Source organism: Rhagoletis pomonella, unplaced genomic scaffold, assembly GCF_013731165.1.
Source record: "Rhagoletis pomonella isolate Grant_MI unplaced genomic scaffold, Rhpom_1.0 Rhpom_scaffold_00007, whole genome shotgun sequence".
NCBI lineage: Eukaryota > Metazoa > Arthropoda > Insecta > Diptera > Tephritidae > Rhagoletis > Rhagoletis pomonella.
In genome coordinates, this window is record NW_023458561.1 from 26,571,197 (window position 1) to 26,596,640 (window position 25,444).

General features: G+C 34.0%; 1 protein-coding gene across 1 annotated transcript in view; it reads left to right on the forward strand.

Moving 5' to 3' along the window:
• The window catches only part of LOC118742508 (tyrosine-protein kinase receptor torso-like), a gene marked incomplete at its 3' end in the record, with an annotated part of 38,059 nt that extends 14,638 nt beyond the window's left edge, over positions 1-23,421 (forward strand). Inside the window, 6 exon segments of the mRNA XM_036474634.1 lie at positions 3,630-3,796; positions 4,783-4,918; positions 7,226-7,368; positions 13,316-13,577; positions 13,842-14,013; positions 22,593-23,421. Of these exon segments, the coding sequence (XP_036330527.1) occupies positions 3,630-3,796; positions 4,783-4,918; positions 7,226-7,368; positions 13,316-13,577; positions 13,842-14,013; positions 22,593-23,421 (1,709 nt within the window).
• Between the last annotated feature and the right edge of the window lie 2,023 nt (positions 23,422-25,444).

The following is a 25,444-nucleotide window of genomic DNA, read 5'->3' on the forward strand; positions in this document are numbered from 1 at the left end:
CGTAAATGAATTTAAAGGTAATTATGTATGTACATATGTATTCTTAAACCTCCATAATTATATCTATTTATGCAGGATAAGCCTTTGTTGGAAATAAATCATAGCTACTCAATCAACTATTTATAAATTATCACAATATTCAAATGCTATTAACACACATACATATGTTGCTCGTATTTACATATGTATGTTGTAATGATTGCTCCCTACAGGAAATGTATCTATAAGTTAACTTGAAGTTAATTAGGAAGGAACTAAAATTCACTATTATCTGTATATTTTCTTGGAGGAAAGCTGACTAGTATATGTATTTGTATGGCGCTGGTGCGAAATAGTCAAGGGTGGTTACCTCTGTATTAGGTGTCAACTAACTACTTTTGGACATAAAATATCGATACAAAAAGAAATATTTTTTCAATTTTTTTTTAACAAACTACCGATTACGCATTGCATGACTCCTGCATTAATTTTCAGCTGGTTTCAAGTTAGCTTTTTGTAGTTCACTAAAAGTTATCGAAATTCCGCAAAAAAGCTAACTACTGCAAATGGGATATTTTTTCTGCAGGGTTCTTTTTACGTCAATTCTAGTGTTCCTAGTACTTACGCGTCAATGCATTAATATTGGCTGATGGCTATTATTTAAGCTTTGTCCTGCACATACTCTATTTGTGAACGCCGCTGGTTGACAGAGTTCGGATCTGTCAATGATGATGGCTAACTGATGGTTGTATATTGGCTTTTCGTGTATACGAGTACAGTAACATAAATACATGTATGTACATTAGACTGCATCACTCCCCATACAAAAACAAATCGGTACTGTGTTTCCATTGGAATGATGAAATATTTCATATTTTAAGACTTGCACTAAAATATTTCGGAAAATATTACGATTTGCGTGAGCTGGACCAATTTAAAAATACCTCCAAAAATCTAGTTTTTTATGAATAAAAATTGTTTTTTAAAGTAGTTTTTGAAAAAAAAAAAATCACTTCACGTGGCAAAACAGTTTAAGCTTATAAGATTTGCATAAAAACATAAAAACAACAATTTCTACGGAATCATAATAATGAGATTTTCAATGTTGTTTTTGAACTTTTTTCAAAGATTGGTTTAAGAAAACCTTGAGTAACTTATCCAACGCTTTACCGATTTAGACTTGTGAGGTATCATTGGATTGTATTTTTTCACAAATAAACCCATTTAAAGTATGAAAGAGAAAGGTAACATGAACGAGCGTCGATCGCAGTTGAGTTAAGATGTGTTGATGATTGAAAAAAAAATTGGGAAGCGAATGAGTCTGTTGCCTTTCCACTGATACTACATAAGTGAAAATCTGAATAGTTTTGGCCCAGTTATTCAGAACTTTCTTAAACCAATCTTTGAAAAAAGTTAAAAAAACAGCATTATTACGATTCCGTTGAAAAAAAATTAAATATTTTTAATTCCCTTTATTAAACTTAAACTGTTTTGTCATCTGAGGTGATTTTGCAACATTCTCATCTCGCCTGGGTAAGTCATACGCCCTGTATGTACCTCCGTTCGATTTAAAATTTTCCGTGATAAATGGTAGACCAAATATGGATCCGCCATTTTGAATTTTTAAAATTTGATTTCGGACTCATAATCAGCGGCCTAAAGAACCGCCAATTGTAAAGTTTTAAGCAGTGGTGCCAACTTTTGATTTTCAAAAAGCACCAAAAACTTGGAAAAAAGCGTTTTACCACACTAAAAGCACCAAATGGTTTTGAATCAATGGACGCTTTTTTCATAACAGTTTGTATGTATTTAACAAAAACAAAAAATTAACAATATTTACAAGAATGCATACATAAATCAATAAACAAAACCTTTTTGCTCATCTCGATTGTATGGCCTCTACGCATGCTATAATGACTCATGCTTACGACGTAATACCGAAGTACTGCACATTAAAACTGATATATCTCAAGAAAGAAAAATCGAGTCCCAACAAACGAAAATCATGCCCTAAGTAGAAATGAGCAAAAAAAAATGTATGTTTTCATTATATAACCTCAAATAAATATCGCCAAAAACCGTGATTTTGGCACTTTGAGGTTGGGATATCTCAAAATTCTAGTGCTAAAGCAATTGTTCGGCCAGATTTGGATTCAGCACCAAGAAACGATGTGTTTTACTCAGGTGGTACAAAAATTTTTACAAATAATTAGAAAAGAAAAAAAGAAATACTTAACTTACTCGCATATCTACTAAGTCATGGTTGTATTTAAGTGCATTTAAATTTTTAGATTTTTGTAAATTCAGTGCTGCCACAGCTTTAAATATTAAAAATTATTTCAGGTTTTAACTATATCGGAGTAATTTTAGTTCAGAAAAAAAAACACTAAAAAAGGCACTAGGCACTACATAATTTTTTTTGTCGTTTTAAGTTTCAAAAAGCACTAAATCTAGTGCTTAAAGCACCAAGTTGGCAACTATGGTTTTAAGCGCATCCAATCGATTTTGAATTTTTTGTCCACCATATTGGATCCGTCATTTTGAATTTTTCTAATCCGAATTCAAATTCGTAATCAGCGAACCCGATAACTAACGCATAATGAATTCCAAATGAATCCGGTAAATTTTTAAAAAATCTTCAGCCATATTGGACCCGCCTTTTTGAATATTAAAATTCTAAAATATTAGAATCCGTCTTGATCTAACAACTGACAACTGTTTTACCAAACTGAATGACAAGCTTATTTGCGCGTTTACGGACATGACGCTTGCTAAGAGTCGTAGCATTTACATACGTAACCCTGAATTTTCAATTCTGCCACGTCTTGTTTGGTGCATTATAAATTTTGCGAGACTTCTGATATGCTTTACATTAATTCGTATCGTATGGAATTTTGGGCAGAGCTTTGGTCCGTTTGACATGGAATGACCCATACATATATATGTATACATTATATAATTTTCAACTAGGCAACTGCGTCGTATTTAAGGCGTATAACATGAAGTGATGCCTATGCTTCGAGTCTTACTATATTTTCAGCATACATGTCAAATGCGATGTGCTTTGGGATATGGTTTGACGGTATAAGTACTCTGTTTGTACATTTTACACTTCACTCTAAAAAAAAAGTTGTGTAGATTTCCTACCTAAAAGGTAGGTTACTGATTTCCTACCTTATTATTCGCGAAATTACATGCTCGATTATTCAACGAATAGTTTGTTTAAATTTCGGACTTTTTAGAGTGTAATATAACTGCTGTGGTGTGCGTAAATTTACTAAGAAAGTGTGTACAAGCTACAAAATACACATCTGCTGTTTGATTTCACCCTTAGAATTGTATAAAGCCACTAACAAAAAGGATTTTTACACACGAAAATGTGTGAACGAGAAAAATACATATTCATCGTGTAAATTTACCAAAAAATTTTAAAAGTAAACAAAAATATACTCCATTTATAGTCGCGTTTTTAAACAGATTTTTTAGAGTGTTCTTGTTGCTGCTAAATTTTCCTGATTATTTTTCTTCATCTACAATCGTTGAAAGTATTGATACAATATTACTAAAAATAAATACATTTTACAATGTCATCAAACAAATTGAAATATTGATGCAATTTTAAATAACTAGCATATAATTTCTTTAAACAGCGCCTTTTACACCTAAAGGATTGAAAGCAAATCGCAAATATATACGGGAAAATACATACGCTTTAAATATAACTTGGCAAAGAGCTGAATATCCGCTGAGCTACTATATGATAATGGTCGTGGATCATATAGATGGTGGCCGAGATTATACTTTCAATGTTGATAAGGTAAGAAAATATTTTGATGAATTTATGGTAAAGTAATTGTACATAAAATGTAGAAACAGGAAACAAATGTAAATGTAAATGTAAAATGTAGAACAGGACAGGTATGTATGTACGTATGTATGTACTTAAACATGCTTACATACACCTCCAAAGAAATAACAACAGCAGTAGAGCAAGTTTGGTAAATGCTTCGAAATTCGTCCCTAGTTTTCGGGAAGTAAGTTTAAAGTTTATTGAAAATTTCAGCTCAAGTGAAATGAGAGCTCGTAAAGTACAACAAAAATATGTAAAACTACAGATGAGTAGCTCTTTGTGACTTTTTTGTAACACAAAATAAAAAAAAAAAATATTAAAAAAATAAAAAAATGAGAGCACGGCGTCTGGCAAAAGCCGCTCTTAAAGATTTTACCAAAAAAATTTGATGACAAAAGTTTTTTGAACATTTAGAATTTTCAAAGTAATTTTCCCGTTATCATAATGTGCGGCCCTGTGCCGCGGATCAGCAGTCGCCCATGCTTTAATCCGGCCCTCACAAAACATATAGCAAAAGCAACAATTTTTGCAATATTATTTATTAAAAAACATTTTGAATTGTGTCAGATATTTCATTATGATATTCTATACATACGTAATTATATGCAAATATATTAATTTTAACCCATTCACGAAATACATTAGGGGTATTCAAGATCTGGTGCATACTGTATAGCATGGTGCATAGCTAGCATAAATAGCTATGATTGGCTAATTTTGTTGTTGTTTGAACACATGAAACAACAACAAAATTATCCAATTATTCTATTTATGCTATCTATGCACCCTATGCACCGAATCGTGAATACACCTATTATAAAGTTAATTATTTAATATCTATTGTAATTTGAATAAGTAATTAAATTAAAACCACAAGCTACTATAAAATATGCATATAATACTTATACATACAGATGTACCAAAATTTATTATGTATTTCCATTTTATAAAAGGACGCCTGTATGTATTTCATACCGGAAGTGGAACTGAACGGTACACTGTTTGATGTGCATTTGGTCGCCTTCACGCCTGGTGGCAATGCAAGCGCTGTCCTACAAGAAGCCAATAGCCGCACGGTGCTGCTGCCAGGTAAAATAAACAACTAATGATAATTATCCACTGAACTTGTTATTCGTTTGTATGTGCAATTAAATATGAGCATTAGATTGTAAGGGTCGTTCTTTTACAAATTGTACTTAAGCTTTTTCAGGCACTAAATGGGTACGATACGATAACTAGAACCAAAGATATTGAATTTTGAATATGGCAAGCTTCGGTAAAAAATCTAAAATTTAAACCTTCATATCTCTGAAAATAAAATTTGTTTAATGAATTCCTGATACAGGTGTCGACTAAATTTCCGAAGGAATTCCTAAAAAAAAGTTTGGTGTTATTTATCGAAGTGATTTTTTTTTTTGTGAAATCCGTACGATTTTTAACAGAACGACCCCGACCCATATAAGGATGTAGGCTGAAGAAGACAACATCAATGTCCACATACATATGTACATATTTATAGATTTCAAAGTGTCATTGCAAATATATTCCTGAACAATTCAGCTTATAAATAATGTGATTTTGAGTTTGGAAAATCCCACGATACACCATCCTCTTCAATTTCATACTAAACGAATATTTTCCACTAACTAACTAACTATTCTGCGTTGGTAATTTTGTTACCGATAAATAAAGTTCCTGGTAATTTTCCAACCCTTTTGACATTCTGTGCACTGGTACATTTTTGTTACCATCTCATAAGCAGGTAACAAAATATTGCCCCGTGAAGTATGCGACACCAGAATTTATACAAAACTTCATTGCTGAATAGATTAAATTGTTACTTAGAATTTCTGCTACAAGAAGACGGGTTATTTTTTTTGGTAACAAAATTTTCCGGTGTCAAAACGTTCGGTAACAAGCAGAATACGCCCGTTAGTCTAACTAATAAATACAAAGAGCCAACTAAACGTCCAAGTGAATTTATCAAAAAGTTAAATTTTTTTTATTGTTTTTACTATCAATGCTTATATGTACGTTGGTGTATCCCAGAAATTCGATAAACATACCATACATTGCGTAAGTCTGGAGGATGTAAATAGGCACCGATACCAATCTATTTTGTTGACAAAGGACGGAACGGCTGGCGCATCTATGTAAAATATATTCTCCATCTACGCTCCAGACGGCATTATAGACATTCCTGGACATTTACATACGCACATGCATAGGTTCATACATATGTATATGTCAGTATACATAGCAGTAAGGCTATGACTGTCAGATCACGGAGATCTTTAACTTCGAAGTTACCGAAGGGATTGGTAATCCATCCATCTTAAACAAGGACGAGACTACAAGCTTCACACATTCCAAAATATACGTCAAAACAACATCTGGCGTCATGAGGAACTGCAACCAAAATTCCTGACCTGAAAAATTGTGAAAAATTCCAGAAAAGTTACCAACATCTGGTGAACTAAGTTGAGATTCCAGAGTAGCTTGCTGTCGGAGTTAATCCTGAATGCTTGGTCTTATTTTTGAAATTTAGACTGGTACCATTTGGTTGTGCTGTTTAGTAGCTTTTAAAAGCTCCCTTTCATGAAAATTTTCCACTTTTTAGTCAGATTTTTTAGAATTTTTTTGAGTATGCAGATTTGTAATCGAATCAATTTGCAATATTGCAATAAAGTACACGATCTAAGTAGCTAGGAATTATCGTTGATTTTTGGCTATTTTTTTTTTTACGCAGTCAATTCCATACAAAAAATCTTTTCGAAAATACTTTACTTGGAAAAAATGCAAGACACCTTCCATAAAAAAATCTCAAAAATCAATGCGATTTTTTACTAACTCAGAACTTTAAGTTTTTTTACTAGAATTTAATGGGCTGCAAAACTGCAGACTCGAAAATATTAAAAATATTAGAAATATTAAAAAGTTCAAAATTTGCGTAAAAATTTTCTGAATTTTCGAGAGTTTTGCACAAAGTTTAGGAATTAAATTTTTATGTTTTTTTTTTGTTGTAGAATGAACCATATTTTTATAAAAAATTGGCGGAAAAATATTAGAAAAAAAATGTATGCATGTATTTTGAAAAATTTGCTTTGCCAATACTTTTTGCCGGCAGTGTACATACATACAAAGAAAAATATATATGTATGAAGATGGTATGCTTAACGAATTTCGACCAAAATAAATTACGTATGTTAAGAACTATTCTCTCAACATTGTGTTTTCATTTGCTACTTATTAGCTTATTTCTTTCGTTTCGTTTTCTACTGTAATTTTTTCGGTTTTAATTTCGTTTAACATTTGTCACATTCATAGATTTTTAATTGTTTTTCTTTTTTTCATGCTACGTGTTGTACATTGTCTCTTTTGTTTGTACAACGAAAGACAAGAGCCAATCTATTGTGAAGTTAATTCTCGCTGTGCTAACGCCAATCTTCTGTGCTGTCATCCTGTCATTAGCGACATTCATTGTTTGTCATCGTCGGGCAAAAATAAAAAGATACCAGGAGCGTTGCAAGTATTTTGAGGTAAGTAGAACATTGCATACTAATACCTATACAAGGACACATGCACATACACTCAACAGAATATGTATCGGTACAGTGTTTTTTTTTTTAAATATGTGCAATGTTTTTCGTAATAATTTTTTTTCGATAATTTTTAACAGAAATATAGTTCATTCTGCATCAAATGGCATATAAATTAATAATTCAAAGTTTTTACAAAAATCAACAATAGAATACAGCCACTTAAAACTTGCACTTCATTATGCTGAAATTGAGCTACAAAACTGCATACTCAAAAAAATCAAAAAAAAAAAAATATTTTGTATAAAAGTTGAAAATTTGTCGAATTATCCTAAATTTTATAAAAACTTTGAATCACTAATTTATATACTATTTGATGCGGAATGAACTATAAATATTTCTATCAAAAATTAACGAAAAAATTTATTACGAAAAACATTGCGAATATCAAAAAAAATCACTGTACGGAAACATATTCTGGTGAGTGTACATATGTACATAACTAGTTACTATGCATAGCTGGCTGCTGGGGAGTAGTGGTTAGCAGTGCGCACTACCATTACGCAGGGTCGGAGTTCGAGCCCAGTTTCCAACCAGCATCAAAAAATAAAATAGAAAAAAGTTTCTTTCTAAAAGCGGTCGCTCCTCGGCAGGCAATGGCAAACCTCCGAGTGTATTTATGCCATGAAAACAGCTTCTCATAAAAATACAATCGCCATTCGGAGTCGGCGTAAAACCGTAGCTCCTTCCCATTTGTGCGACAATATTAAGGCGTATGCCACAAATCGGAAGCGAAGCTCGGCCAAATACCAACATATAATGTAAGCGCCAATTTACTGTTGTTATTATTAAGCGGAAGTGGATGCTAAGTAAATAAATTATAAACTGAACAAAGCTTTTACCCCCACTTACTTATTTAGGCCCATAGGTAATTTGTTTAGTTGGTAAGTGTGTTTTTATCTATGTATGTATGTACATAGTATGTGTGAATAAAATTACATATCGACTGCTGAATGGGAAATCGACCTCTTTCGTCAGCCAGTTCGAAAACGCCCTATCTCAAAAAACTTTTCAAAAACTCCTCATTTCAAGATTTGATTGAAGAACGCCCTATTTCAGAATTCGATTCAAAAACTCCTTATCTCAGCACATTTTCAATATATTTTGAAGTGTGATAGGGCGTTTTTGAACCGAATTTTGAGATAGGGCATTCTTCAACCAAATTCTGGCATAAATAGGGTGTTTTCAATAAAATTCTGAAATAGGGCGTTCTTGTAAAGTTTTTTGAGATAGAGCGTTTTCAAACTGACTGTCAAGCTAGGTCGATCTTCCACTCAGCAGTCGATATATAACCTATAAGTAAATACTTGTGCAAAAACTACGCTTAGAATTTCTTACTTTATTGTTTTTTTTTTCTTTTCTGAACCTAAGCTTTCCCCGTTAGCACGCTTTTTAGTCCTTTCTCTTAGATTTCAGGAGTCATGCTTTCGTCAAATTTAATATTCTACTCTTATGGCAGCTCTGTGAATTCAAGAAAAAGGAATTTTAAAAATACTAATATATTGGACAACGAAGGAGAAGTTCTTTTACAAGAAAGTATAAATTAAGTAAGGACGAGGCGTTCAATGATCTGTTCTATGAGCCTAAGTGACTTTGGCCTAGTTCAACAAAACACGCTAGTCGTTTCTCTTCCGTGGCAACTGACGCTAATTGCAAATGCCAAGTGTAAGTAAAGTCCTTCTCCACTTACACTGCTACCACCAGCGGGTATGATAAGTGACTTATAGATTGTTGTTTTCCTACGTCGAGAGAGAACTTTACTTCTCAATTACCTTCTCAGTCCGAAGTAGCACTTGTTGTTAAGAGTTATTATTTGTTGAGTTTTGATGCTGACATTATTATCGGTGTTGTTGCTGGTTTCCAAGCAATATTATAATTGTCAACAGTGACGTGGGTGCCAAGGCGCGAATGTGCTAACTGTTTGTTTGATGACAGGATATACTTCGTTCTGTTCCGATTCACCACCAGACCCAATCACTTTGCTTCATTATCCACCTAGGAAAAGGCAGAATAGACTTCGCGGTTTTTTGTTACCGATGATGTCGTTGTCATCGGCCTAAGCCAGCAACTGCACGCTCTTGTAGTAAATTGTCCCTGAGCGGTTCAGTTCTGCGGCTCTTATTATCTTCTCCAACAAAAGATTAAAGAAATCACAAGAAAGGGAGTCGCCCTGTCTGAAACCACGTTTGGTATCAAACGGCTCGCAAAGGTCTTTTCCAATGCTGACGGAGCTGATTGTATTGCTCAACGCCATTTTAGACAGCCATATCAGTTTCGCGGGGATGCCAAATTCAGACATATCGACGTATAGCCAACCTTTTAGTGCTGTCGAAAGCGGTTTTGAAGTCGACAAATGGATGGTGAGTGTCGATCCTTTTTGTCGCGGGTCTTTTTCAAGATTTGGAGTATCGTGAATAATTGGACTATGGTGAACTTGCCAGGTCTAAAACCACACTGATAAAGCACAGTAAGTTCCTTGAAGGTGGGATCAGTTTTTGCTTAGAAGGCCGATCCCGCCGTAGTTGGCGCGTATGGTGGGGTCGCCTATATTATGTATTGGGCAGAACACACATAAATTCCAGTCATCGGGAATGCGTTCAGATCGTCAGCTCCCACAGCTTTGTTGGTTTTCAGGCGCGTGATTACTATTCGTAGTCAGGTAGTAAAAGACCGATTCCGTCGTCATCGAAAGGGGGCTCGGATTCGACTTTTCCCCTAGTGCTCAGTGCTGTTGCCATTCAATAGGGTGGAAAAGTATTGCCTCAATTATATAAGTACCTTCTGAACATCAGTCACTAGGTCACCATTGTTGTTCTTACAAGAGTTCGCCTTGGTCTTCAAACCTTCCGTTCAAGTAGGTTTTGTGTATATGTATACATAAATATGTTTCAATGTAACTGAATTCTAGAAAACTTTTTTAATTTAACACAAAGCCAGCGAAACATAACTACTCTGTCCGTTTTTCACTTCCTAAGCTTCGTTTGCTAAACACGTAATGAAGGTCACGAGGTGAATGTTGGGCATCAACTTTTATGTTGTTATCCTTTCAGTTAATTTAGTTTAGTAGTTTGACGCCCATCCTGCTTATCTGATGACTGGCGTGCAAGGTGAAGACGGAACATTATTATTTACATATACATACTACATACATAGAAATGTTTCAACCACATGCTAGATTCGCTCGTCGTCACTTGATTGAAATCGCATTTGGCACTTTTGTGTATAACCCATACCATTTCCATTATTCTTATTAAACAATGGGAGAAAATTATTTAAGACAGTAAGTATCGATTAAAATGGAGCAAATTTGTCGGGAATTTTGGGGAGTTGGCCTTGCAGAGTTGGCATCCTTGACAGCGGCTTTTTATATTTTTATTTTTGAACAGGAACCTTTTGTGGATGCATTCATAGCTAGTCCTATCTGTTTGTTTAATGAAAGCGTCGTCTCGAATTTGGCGAGCAAACGGTAGGATTGACTTTGAAAAACGTGCTTTTGACATTTTTGAACCCCTATAACTGCCATAGTTGAATACAGAGACGAAATGGATATTCGTACAATATAAAAAGAAAGCTTTAACATAGGCCTCTTGGTTTTAATAGGTTTTGGCTTACAATTTTTTTTTGCTTTTTGTAGCATTTAGAAATCTACAGCCGACCCAAGTTAGCCACCTGCTTGCCCGTCCCTGAGCTATGGTGTAGCTACACATATAATGGACATAAATGTGTATGTGTATGTATCTCTTTACCTTATAAATTGATTGAGTGTAACAGCATTCGGCAATTAATTAGCAAACGGAGCACTCATCGTAGTGTTGCATAATTTAATTTGTTTAGCCTACTTAGACATTGGCGATATTCAGTTGGATAAACACAATGACAGCAATATTTTACACACACACACACACACACACACACATTTAGTCAGTGCAAGTTGGCACTTAATTAGTTTTTAACACTTATGTAGATGTGTGCTTTGATTGAAATACGAACCCAATGAATGGATATGACGCATCTTAATTATACTACCCATATGTACATTAGGGTGGTCCAAAGAAAAAAAGTCGGAATTTTAATGCCATCTTATTTTTTTTTTTGGAATTAAAATACATATATTTAGAGGACCGTTAGAGGTTCGTAGAAATTGTATATGTAGAATCCTTGAATTTCTTTATTTTTCAATCGGCTTAGGGTACGTTTACACAGAAAGCGGAGTGAAGCTTTTAAATTGCTTTAGCTGTAGGCATGTGTTCAAACAGTAAGCTTTTTCACAGGCGTTTTGAAGCTGAAAGCAAAGCAGTTTTTGATTTTGAATTTTCTATTTAATTTTTAAACTGCATGACGCAGTTCCAAACAAGATATCAAAATACATACATATTCAAATAAAAACTAATCTTTTGAATAAAATTGAGCAAATATTGTTGCGAAGTTTTACACCGACTACGGACAGCGATTGTATTTTTATGATAAGCTGTTTTCTATGGCTGAATACATTCGGAGATTTGCCGTTGCCTGCCGAGGGGTGAACGCTTTTAGATACAACCTTTTTTATGTTTTATTTTTTCGATGTTGGTCGGAGAGTAGACTCGAACCCAGTACCTGCTGAATGGTGGCGCGCACTGCTAACCACTACACCACAGGGGCCGCCGTACCCAATAATTTACTTAACCACTTTAATGGGGGCCATACAAATCGTTAATATTAAAAAATGGTTAAGTAATTTGAAATCTCCTGAAGCAAAGCAGAAAAATATTAATAATAATATATTATTTCAATGAAAAATAGTTTTTTTCCACATATAAAGTACCTTTTAACGTTTGAGCAAGCTCTAAATATATTTTGATTTCAACGACAAAGGGTATATTTTTTCGATATAGAACCATCATAAATTAAAATTCCGAACTTACTTGTTGGTCGAAAATGTTGACGCACTTATCTTAGAAAAAGCATTATCTTCAGTTTTGTATAAAGAGCAAGATTGCAACGCGTAAATAATTGTATTTAAAGGGACATTTTAAAAAGATATGCATATGTATGTACATACATAAACAAGTAAAAATAACCCCTCATGCTCATTTACCCGTAGTTGGGCATGTAACGTATACGCCCCGTAGCGCCATGTGCAGTCAGCTAACGCGTTTACGCGCACGCCTAAAATTAAAAGTTATATTATTTAAAAGTAATTAAATACTAGCGTGGAAGATTTTTACCTTCCTCATGTTCACATACAACAATTTTAGCATGAATTTCGAGTTTGCCAATTAAAAGTGTAAAAATGGAATTTTAGTTTCTGAAATCATAGTCATTTTTTACTCAACGTATTTTTTTTCATTTTGTGACACACTGGTTTTATTACACTAGATTCCTTCATTTAAGCAATAAGAACATTTTTACCGTTTAATTTTTAAGATTTTGGAGTATCTAAAATTTTTTGAAAATTAAAAAAAATATTCTGCATGCTTCCATTTGTTTTTAATTTCGTGATACACTTGAAACTTCACAGATAAATTGTATTTGTTGCCAACGTTCATTGCCTCTAAAAAATTATTTAAAAATAACAATTAAGATTTTTTCGAGTGGCAATGAGAAAATTAGTAATTTCGGTACTTTTTCGCCTATGAATGCTTTAGCGTTTCTTTTTCTGGCGAGAGAAGGAAGTGACATTAAAAAAAGCATTGTAAAAAACAACTCGTGAGATCTGCTCACATACACATACTCACATTTTTAAACTGCTATTCAAGCGTAGTCGAGTTCATTTTTGTAAGCACATATTTTCTTTGATCGAATTTACTCGTAATATGAAAATTGACAGAAGCGAAAACATGATGCTATTATGTATTACTTATTTCATGGCGACTTAATGGTATTTTTTCCATAATTTTATTTATAGGATCTGGAGAAGAAGGCCCCCATCGATCCAAAATCAACCTTTGATTTTCCAACAAAGAATTTACTCACCTCCCCAGAAGACTTAACGCTATTTCAATTGGATCTCGAAGAGAAAATATTTTTTAATGATGCCATGGAAATCGACTGTAGCAATGTTACGTTGCATGAAATACTCGGCGAAGGTGCGTTTGGTTTAGTGCGACGGGGCACTTACAATGATGGAAAATCGGAGGCACGTGAAGTGGCTGTTAAAATGCTGAAAGGTATGCTTAGCTGGGCACTTATGTATGTACATATGGATGTATGTAAATGTAAGTTATTATGATGTGCTATTGATGGTACATATTTTGACATAAATGTCCTTAATAAGTAAAACGTTTTGTTTTTCTTGCTAAGTGAACGCATAATAGATTATTTGTAGAAGTACATAAATTAAAGCAGCCGACTTTAAATTCGCACACATACATACATACATACATGTAGTTATTTTCTTTTCCATTTCAATCTCCTTATGGCCACGCGAATAGATCGGCCAACTGTCGATGATGTACGTGCGTTTCGACGTGAAATTGAAGTAATGAAGTCGGTGGAACCGCATCCGAATATTGTTGGTATAATTGGACATTGTACGAAGCGTTACAATGAATTGCTTTTGTTAACGGAATATTGTAGTTTCGGCAACTTGCTGGATTTTCTAAGGTAATTACTTGTATGTTTAATTAGTCGTGCTATTATTATTTTTTTGTTATAATCAATATTCTATAAGCAGCCATTTTTATGCCTTAATTTGTGTTTATTGTATTTTACTCAGAGGAACTAACAGGCATTTATAAAATTTTACAATCTAATACTTATAATTTTTTTATTTGCTAGTGAAGCGAATAAGATTATTTACGGCAGGGAAACATACATATGCATTGGCGTTGGGCGAAAATCCGGCTTTTTAGAATTTTGATTGGTAATAGCAAAAATATGGTTCATTATGCTTTAAAAAAGTCTGTGTAAAATTTTCGAATTTTTTGGTCAATATACAGGCTCGCCCAAGGCCACCAAAGTTCAATATGCTCAAAAAATAAAAATTTATAAATAAATTAATTAATACATTTTTTTACTAAAATTGCAATAATCTTCGAAAGTATTAGTCCTACATAATTTGGTATATGGACCTTTTTTGTAGAGAATCGAAGTTAGCTAAGAAAAAATTTTTTTTAGTACTTGAACTTTGATGGACTTGGGCGAGCCTAGGATATTGACCAAAAAATTCCAAATTTCACATAGATTTTTTGGAAAGCATAATAAACCATATTTTCGCTATTACCAATCAAAATTCTAAAAAAGCGGATTTTCGGCCCACGCTAATATGCATAGTATAGTCAATGTGGAACGATTTAATAGCCAGCACACCAAAAAATCAAACCTAGAACACTAATCGGTTCGCGACACTTTAGGGAGAAGAAATTCTCTACATAATTGCAATGAAAAGTACTACGCTGCGACTGTTCACTTTCCCGTAGTCGATTGGTAAATGCAGTGATTTTTTTTTTATCGTATGCACTGTATTTCTATAGACAGCATAAAAAATGCGAGTTTGAAGTAGCAAAAAACTGCTGCTGATTTTTGCGAGTCTTATCGCTGAGGGTTTTCAATGAAAATTTTTGCATTTTCCGCAAGCCCTTATGAAACTAAAAAATTGTTTCTTATGGTTTTCGCTGTTCAATGAACTATGTGTTTTTGTTTTAAATAAGAACAAATTTGTGTGGAAAATATAAATAAATAAATAAAATCGTCAAAGCGTCGGAGTATGCATATTTTTGATGTTGACTGTATATTTATGTGCAGATAATAAACTTTAAAATTTATAGGTTATCATGGCTGCCCTCATTCAACCAGTGCACGGACTTCGAAAAAATCAATAGTGGTAGATTTTACGTACGAAAAATAGTCGAATTCGGTCTAATCTTTTTAAAGAAGCCACTAACATAGCTTTCACTCATACATATATACGGCGATCATCCGTCCTGTATTATACGGGACAGTCCTCTTTTTATTACCTTACTTTTTTTACCTTCTTTTTATTAACTCGGGATGTAACTATGTAATATTGATGCGCCTAAAAGATGCAGCGATTCCTATTCTCAAGTTACATACCTGATGACAGTACGAATGGCAATTATAATAGGGAGGTTTTAGTTTTTTAAACTATAATTTTTTATGTATTTCATATGGGACGCCAAATGTTCTGTAGTTCTTTTAAATTCCCGTATTTGTCCCGTATTATTTTTTGTTGTTTTAAATAAATGTGGTTGTAGTTTTTATTAATAAAACTATGCTTTATTATTAGTTTATATTACAACTTCAACACTCTTAAAAACAAATTGGCAGAACCAAGTATATTTTAGCTCACAGGTTCTCTTTTAAGTCACCTACGCCTCTAAGACGTACTATTGGGCTTTACGATTTTTTCCAGTAGATCGGGCTTCTATGGTTAAAAGCTCATACCAATGAACCTGCTTTTATTCTTAAATCTGGACGCTTTAAATTCAAATCTAGGGGCACATATGTTTTTATGGACGTCATAATTTGTTTGAAAAACGCCATACCTCAGAATTTGGTTTAGAAATGCCCTATCTCAGCTGAAAATACATTGAAAAATGTGCTGAGATAGGGCGTTTTTGAATCGAATTCTGAGATAGATTATTCTTCAATAAAACTCTGAAATAGGGCGTTCTTGAAAAGTTTTCTGAGATAGAGCGTTTTCGAACTGGATGCCGTGATAGGTTGATCTTCCAATCAGGTGTCGATATATTCTGCTGTCACAAGAGTTCGAAAAATATATGCCAAATAAATACGCTGTTTCAGAGCTAATAAATTTAATGGGAAAAAGGTTGTGGATATATTTCGACTCACGTACGTACAGGGCAAATATGAACGAAATCGCACTATAAATGCGGGCTTTTCACATATCAAATATAGGATTATGTTATTATTTCTATTGAATTGTTAGGAGAACCAAACGTGTGTGCCAAATTTTAACGCGATAGCTTCAGTGGAATTGAGTGAAATATTGATTGCAAAAATCCAAAACATAAAAGCAAAGTTTAATGAAAGCTCGTAAAAATGCAGTTATAGATTGAAGTTGAATTTTCTGATGTCCTTACTTAATTTAATTAAAATTTGTTCAAAGTTTGCACGTTTTGGGCAGAACTTTTTTTGTTTTTTAAATTTCCGAAATGAGAATAATTTACTTCATTTTCTCAAAATGAGTATGATTTTCCATGGACGTCTCACTCGCTTCGAATAAGTACTACTTAAGGTGAAGTGGAAGAAAATTAGAATTTATGTACATAAATATACTTCTTCTTGTATTATTGCGTTCTATTTTATTTGGTATTATTTCTTTCAGGCTTTGTTCCTAATTTTGATATCGCATGCCTTAAGTACACACCCACGTATGTATGTAATATATGGACAAAACGTTAAGTCAGTCAGTGATAGCTTAATACAAAGACGTGATCAAGTAGCAATACACACAGTGGGGCTAAAATATGGCCGTGATTTTAAGAGCCCAAATATGAACTGAGCTGAAATAATTGAAAGATAATAAAATTTCACGTTGAACTTAAATCGGTAATTTTTTAAACAAGCTCAAGTTATTTATTAATTTTTGTTGCTACCACCTTTGGGAAGCACGTGAAATTAATCCCGAATGTCTGCAATTATATTAAAAAATATTCATAAATATTTTTTTTGTAAGATAGTCGATTCATGTTTTAGAATTTTAAAAAATATTCATAAATATTTTGTTTTTGTAAGATAGTTGATTGAAATTTTTTTTTTAATTTGTATTAACAAATATTTAAACAAATTTGTATTTTTTTAATTGAGAGTTTAATCACTCACTGGCAAAAATATTTCATGGAATCAGGCGGAAGAAAAATGGTTTTGTATTGAAAAAATATCGTAGTACTACCCTCCGGTTAATCATTTTCCTACATAATCGATTATTATAAACTAAGTGATTAATTTTTTCATATGAATTGAGAGTGGAAAGTTTTGTTACTCATACGCCATGTATGCCCGGTTTTCATCAAACTTATGTCGTTTTCGTTTCTACCGAAAAATGTTGCCTTCTACGCACAAATACTAAGAAGAGGGCAGTGAAGAAGCAATGTTGCGTTGTAGAAACGAAAACGCCATTAATAAGAAAATAGGTGCAGCGTAGTAGGTACTTCCCAGTAAAATAAATTAGATAATCCCTTTTGTTAATAAAAAAAAAAAATTAGCTCTTGTTCGAATAGTTGTTAATAGCAAATTCAATAAATTTTTTAATCTACTCTATGCTATGGAAAATTTTTTATGAATAATTTGGGATTAATTTCAAGTACTTCACAAAAGAGTATTAGCATTCAAACATACACATTTTTCGCTCTCGCTTTTTCAATATAAATTAATAAAAAGTAAAAGCTTATTTCAAAAATCGCCAATGATAGTTCGATGCGAAATTTCATTGTCTTTCATTAAAAAATGGTAACTTAAAACCTTATTAACCTCTAATAATCAATTAGTCCACGGCCATCTTTTTTTGTCCTACTGTGATACGCCCGACTGTAAGTTAGGGAAGAAGTATAAGGCCATTTAGTAATAGGTATATGTAATTAATTGAAGCCAACAAAATGTTATCTCAATTAGTTAATTATTTTACACAGCGGTTGGACATTGCATCAATATGTACAACAGGCGAATGAAGTTTTGCATGAACAAACACACTTGTGCTTTAACTATTTATATAATATTGTTTACTTGCAAAATTTGCTCTTTACTGAGTCAGCAGTTTGTCATATGCAGAAATGTGATTTAAAATTGGATAATATTAAAAACATACTATGTCAAACGGCTGCACGGATTTAGAAGAAATACGAAGCTCGAATCGCTAATACCTTACTAATATTTGGAATAGTTTGTAGGTTTTTGAAATTCTATCTTGGGCGTTTTAACGGCGTATAGGTTCACTAGTTGATTTTTAAGTTAAAGCTATACCTATTTTTACCAACCATATTGTAATTTTGGTCACGATTTCTGACTAACAGAAAGTATTATTGTAGAGAAAATATGCAAAATAAAACCGGTTGAACCGGTTTTTTCCTTAATTTTTATAAGCTGCCATTTTCGAACAACTTGAAAACTGTATTTTTTTTCAAAAAGGCAAACCATGGAACACCTTAGTTAGCAGCCAAATTGAAATGAATATGGAGGGTAATACTATGCAAAGAATAGCTAAAAAGGAATTTTAAATAAAAAGTGTTGCCACTCCAGCTAACTCGTACTTTCTGCCAGAGGTTTGAAACATAGATGGCACGGTAGTGTCATCCGATTCGCAATAGATGTTAAAATAAAAATTTAAATGAGAAATCCTTTTCGCAAGAGTCACACATTGGACCTCCTTATTTCTACTCAATGAGCTAATGTCGAGAACCATTCACTTGAAAGCTAGTTCCACGCCAGTTCTGAACCACTGAAAACTACTACCTGGTATTTAGAACCATACATACCTATTTTTATATAAAATACTAGAAAATATACGGCTTCCCTCACTGCGCCTTAAAAATATTTTTTGAGATGTTACTCCCTCCCAAAAATCTCGTATGGACTCATTCATAAAAAAAAAAATGAAAAAACGTATTTTATAGAGCTTCATGAAGTGATACTTTCAAACAAATTTTCGAGTTTTCAATAATTCTTTATTTTTTATATTTGTGGGTATAAGGTAATCTATATTTGAAGGTATTTAGAAAATTTTTAAAGTATCGACTTTCTCCCGAAAATTTAATTTGTAATCATATAACTCGAGTTTGATATCGCGCACTTTCTTCAAAGCTGTGTTAGTTCAATATTTCATTTATCTTATAAATTTAACTGAATAAAATTTTTTAACTAGGTGGCAACCCCTTTCAGTAATATTTTTGACAGTAGACTTTCCGAAACCTCTTTAGTTTCATCACCATATTGCAATGCTTAGTTTATCTTATTAATTAAACTGAATTAGCTTTTTCAACCAGGTGGCAACCTTATACAAACATATTTTAAGTTGTAAACCTTCTTAAACCTCTTTCTTTTGACAGTTTCATTTCAATATTTGCTATATCTTATCAATTTATTTAAACTGCAATTTGCAAACAGGTGGAAACTCTCAAAATTGTTTTTCTATGTTTTAAGTTAGACCTCTAGCAACATATCGGTGAAATCAGCATTCAATTCCATGCATAAGTTTTTGATTGATGCGCGTACAAACATACTGACAAACATACTTGCATCGTGAATAAAAGGAAAATGCGGTTGTGTTTACATAGTAATGCACTTAGGTATGTACGTAGCAACTCTGTTACGTGTGAGGCAAAGTTTCTTCAAAGTTTTGGCGCATTTCATATCTACTGTTAGCATCTACATATGTAGCTCGCGCAAAATTTTTGATTGAAATTTATATGCAGAATTTTGCACATCATGTTAAAGTGGTTCAGTTTTATATGCGGCCAAATAGAATTATCAAAGTTTATTGAATTATAAGCTATATGTTTGTAGGTATGTACATAGGTAGGAAGGTGCATACAAGCAATGGCCCATTTGGACCTAAAGTGGATGGTCCATTTTGATACCCCGACTAAAAAACTTTCACTCCCCACTCCTCGACAAGCTTGGACTTGATCATTAAATTCGTGAGGGTACTGATGGCCACTTGGCTGCCAAGTCCCTTTCCAACCACTTTTAAAGGTTTATTCTGACACGGAGCGAGATTCCTAGAATCATCGAGAAAAACAGCAGTCCATCTTCTGATTTCACTAAAGTTAGTCTTGAAGCTTTCGGCGAGCTATTCGCAGTCACAACTTTCTTGTGGCTGCCACTGCTTGATCAAATATATGGAACAGGTTCAACCTTACAAGGAGTTCGTTCTTATACATATGTATAGTACATATTCAGGCGTATCCCGAAATTTAAGCGTATGTTGGGAAAAATTTTTGGTGTCCATTTTTTTTTTTTTGGCTCCCATTAAAAACCAATAAATCTTTGCTATAACTTTCTTATTTATTTAATAACAAATTTTTTAAATCTTTTGCCATCGAAAGGGACTTGGCCTTAAAAACCGTAAAAACACTATCCCTAGTTTTTTTATTTTAGTACTAAAAATCTGAAGCTGTTAAGATATTATGAGGACTTTGTTAAAAAATGTAAAAGCGATCATAGCTGTAAAATAAAATTTGTTAACCAAGAATCTATTTAGCTATTTAGTTCCAAAGCGGCGTAAAATTGTAGATCCCTGTCCGGTGCACTGAAATAACGCCTGCGGGCTTTATTCCCTTGCGAAAGGCCTTTTTACTTTGCGAAAGGGCAATTGATAAACAAAGCTAATAAATCCCATGGGTGTTATTTTCTCTGGCTCTAATTTACTGAACCATATCACATATAATTTTGTATTAAAATCTGCAAGCAAAAATTTGCATAAAAACTGAATTATATTTTAAAACGAATCACATTATTTTTGTATACAAATTCTTTCGCCTTATAAAAAATTATGCATATCCACGGTTGCGTCAGCCATAGTAGGTAGTTCAGCGTCCAATTCTCTTCTGCAGTATACGCATAAAATAGAACGGTATTTTTGGTCAATCACTGATAAGCAAATTACTAAAAATTAAATGTAAATTGCTATGGTTTTTAGCCTCCAATACAATGGAAATATTTGCGCTCAGCTTAGACGCTGCTGGATGACGCGAACGCAAACTGCCGCGTTTGAGTGCCACCAGGCTCGCATCCCTCACTCTCGCGGTTATTTATTTGTTTATATACTCACATAATTTAAATGTTCTATATGTATGTACGATGAGGAGTTGGTCATTTGTGTACCCACGCACAGTGCGGCCGAAAGCCAAAAGTGCGACGAAAATTCGAAGCTTTGAATCCGCTGTCAGAATTGCAAAATTCAAAATGGTGGGACCGGAAAAAAATCATATTATATCCTCTAAAACGTTATATTCAAAGTTTATATTTAAAAAAAAATCGATTTGATTTAGAAAATCTACGTACTTATTTACTTTTAATTAGGTTGAAATTTTTTATGATTAGGGTTTTCACAGTTTACTTTTAAACTTTAACAAGATAACGCACTCGAACTGTGAGCAAGCTTTCACACATGTATTTCAAATTGTCAATAAAACAAATATCGTCAGATATATATTTAAAAATCTTTCAACTTGCGCCCACGTTATGTTTTTATGCTTCACTTTCCATTTTTTTCTTAGCGCGAATAATTAACTGATCAGAGATGCCAGTTTAACACAAAACAAAAACATGAGACAAAGTCGAGTAATTTTGCCCAAAAGCGTTATCTCTAATTAGTATGGCAACCAACAACAAACAACGTTGCCACATGGTAAAATGTTTTAAAGTTACAAAATTAATACAGTAGATAATATAGAACTGTGAACACCCTAGATATTTCCGAAGGTATGATGAAGTCTTTAAAGTTTCATCTTTCAAATTCGACCTTATTTTATTGCACAATCAGGAACTTTTGAATTTGGTGATTATGCATAGTTTCGTAGGTATATGGTCAAAATACTGCAATGTTTTATCCGATCTGAAACAATACCCCCTCGCTGTGATCCCAAAACTAGCTAAAATATCTGTGATTCTCAACTATTCAAACTTAACTAAGCTTTCCTGTTTTTCTGCGTAACTTTTTTACCCTTTGATATTTGAAAATGGCGTTACAGCAATATATTCTATATAACATACTCTTGAAAATTACACCAGACTGAATGTATGCATCTAATAAAACCATCACGTTTACGTTGCCTTGCCCCGACTATCGCATTTCTTGGATGGCGATGATGTTAGCTTTTGTATTCCCGAGGACATCAACCAACCCGTCAGTGGCACCTTGCCCATTAAGGGTGCAGATATTTCAGGTGTACACCCCCAAATCATAGTCCTTTATACGTTTGCCGTGGTCGATATCAGAAGAAGGGTGTCTTATCCGAGGCTGGTTGTCATTTTTAATAGGGCCCCCAAATGGGTCTTTGGTCGCTACCCAGAGGATACTTAGATATAAATATGTGGGCGTCGTGAGCTACGACTTCAGTGCAACGCTAATGCACACACTGTGCCATTAAGTCAATGTATCAATATCCCTATTATTAAGTGCACTCTGTATTCACTAGTTTTTTCTGCTTGCTTCTACTTTTTTCATTCTGATCTTTTGTTTTTTATACCATTTATTGTTGCAGAGATGAATGGAAATATTTGTACGACTTGAATATAAAATGCAATCGTGCCTCGCTGAATCGCCTGTCCAGTCGATTGCACAAGCACAGTGGCAAGCATCAGCGTAGGCGTGCACGTCTAAGTTCACCGCAAACACATCGACGCACATGTAGTGAAAACAACAACCACAGCATTAGTAGCCTTACCCCGTATGATATTGAACGTAACTGGAAGCGCAAAGGCAATTCTTTTGGCGGCAGTAGTGCAGGCAACGGTATTTACAACATCGATGGTGGCAGCAGCATAATCGAAAGATTAAAATTCAAATACAGAAATCTCAACACACTACAGCAGAAGTATGCAGCATCAGCATCAACATTTTACCCACCATTAGACGATGTATCAGCGGCGACAACTATGACGTCGATCACCACCATAAACGATAGCGCACCACCGCCACCACCCACACCATTGCAATCCCCACCCTCCATGGCTGCCGACAACAAATCCTATGGTTACGATGAAATCTGCAGCATCACATGCGAGCGTCATTCAGCGTTTGGCGTTGATATGGATGTTGATTGCAAAAATGCAATGCCACAAAGTGAGATCGACGGCATTGAGCAGCGGCAAAAGCGACGCCACTGCATCTATCTCAAAAACTTTGAGTATCAGCCAACAACTTCGATAACTACAGCCGTAACGCGAACGGCTGTTGACGGTGCAGTTGATAATAAAATCTATTTCAAATTGTTGCCCGAAATGGTGAGCGAAGCAGCTTTGCGGCAACGACAATGGCAGCGACGCCATGCACGTGCTGCTGCACGCAATCGAAGATTGGCATTAGAGGAGACGCAGCTTCAAACTAGTACAACAACGACTGTAATGGGCACTACAAATGCAGCCAATGATAACAACGATACGTTAAGAGCAAGCGTGCGACGAGAACCATTAAGTGCCGCTGACCTCTTGGACATAGCGCGGCAGGTTGCCGCCGGCATGGTGAGTGATTTATTAAGGCTCTGTTATGCATGCATACTTTGCACTGTTATACCATTTTTACGTAAAAATCAAAACCCAACGGAATTCTACATGTGAAGTGCTATGCGTTGGGTAATCGCTTACACGCGAAGCTCATTTAACAGATTCCTTTTGTGACAACTCTCATGCAACGCTAAGTATGCATAACTGAGCTATTAGTCGAGAACACGTTGAGATGGTGAGATAGGTTGATTAAATAGTGCAAGAAATGAAGGGGGAATGGCAGCTCTCATCTTTCCGATAAATTTATGTTGGCAAGTTGTCTTACTTTCAATCTACAGTCACCAAATTAAAAAGTTTGTAATTGCTGAGTATTTCATATACACTGGCGGCAGAAATAATATACTCGTCGTACCTTTAATATTAATAATAATTTTTTATAAAAGCCTAGGTAGTGAAATAAATCCATATAAATCCACTTTTCAAAGTTTGAACAAAAATCATAAAAAATCGACGAATTTTCACCAAATTTTCAAACTTCTTATTCAGTACTTTTAGAAAAATTTTTGGTATGCAGTCTTGTAGACCATTGGTTAGTAAAGTGCAAGTTTCAATTGGCTACAAAATACCGTTGATTTTAAAGAATTCTTTTTGCTGACAGCGTCACGAAATTTTTCCCATACAACGTGTGCTCGACAAGTTTTTCATATATGGAACAGAATGCCTAGCATCGCCAACAAAAAAAAAATTGTCAAAACTCAACGGTATTTTCTAGCCACTTGAAACTTGCACTTTATTACACTAAAATTGAGTAGGCTTCAAAACCGCATACGAAAATTTTGTCTAAAAGTTCTGAATAAAAAGTTTAAAAATTTGGTGAAAATTTGTCGAATTTTAATAATTTTTTATAAAGTTTGAGAAGGGGATTCATATAGTGTTTGATACATAACTAGCCAGGCTTTTATAATAAAAAATATTAAACATAAAATAAACCATGGAAATATAGCCAAAACTCTTCAAAGTAAGATGAGTCTATTATTTCTGCCGCCAGTGTATATGCACTTTTTTTGGTATAGATCAATCCTAGGGGCTGGCGGCATTATAAATGCGACCTTATTTTTTTTATATACATTTTTGGATCACTTTAGTGTACATATATGTACATACAAAGTTTGAAATGTAGATTTGTAAGGTGTTTCTTATAGAATGAACTATATTTTCATAAGAAAATAATTGAAGTTAAATAATGTGAAAATAAATAGTCAAAACTTGTTAATATGTGGCGGTCTTAAAATTATGCAACTGAGTGTAGCTACATAAGCTCTATTGGGCTAGTGTAATAAAATATACTTTTTAAAATAGCGGTTGATTTTGAAATAAAGCACAACTTTTTTTCTTTTGTGACAAAAAAAATAAAAAATTTCGAAAAAACGTAAACCATTTTCTTAAGTAGGGGCTAATTACTTATGAAGTTTCTGTTGAATGCTCATATCGTTGCCTTAGGCTTTTTGCACATTCTGCAAGTGTTCAGACCTCCATTGAAATGCATGTGTTCGGCTAAAAATTTCAGAGTGAGACGATAACGCAACCATGATTGGACGACAAGTGTGCAAATCGCCTTAGTATAGAAAAACCTTGGGCCTTATTCTGTATCACGAACGATAGGCAAAACGAACGATTCGTCTGCAGGCGACAACCTCTCTGATTGTGATTTTAAACTCTATCGGTCGTCTTCATCTTGCTTTTCATACATTACGTTGCAATGGTCTCGGTTGTGTTTAAACCGACTAAAATGATGCCCCGGACTAATTTTTGAAGCATTCCTCTGCAGACGAATCGTTCGTGTTGCCTATCGTTCGTGATACAGAATCCGTCTGCTTATCTCACCTTTTTT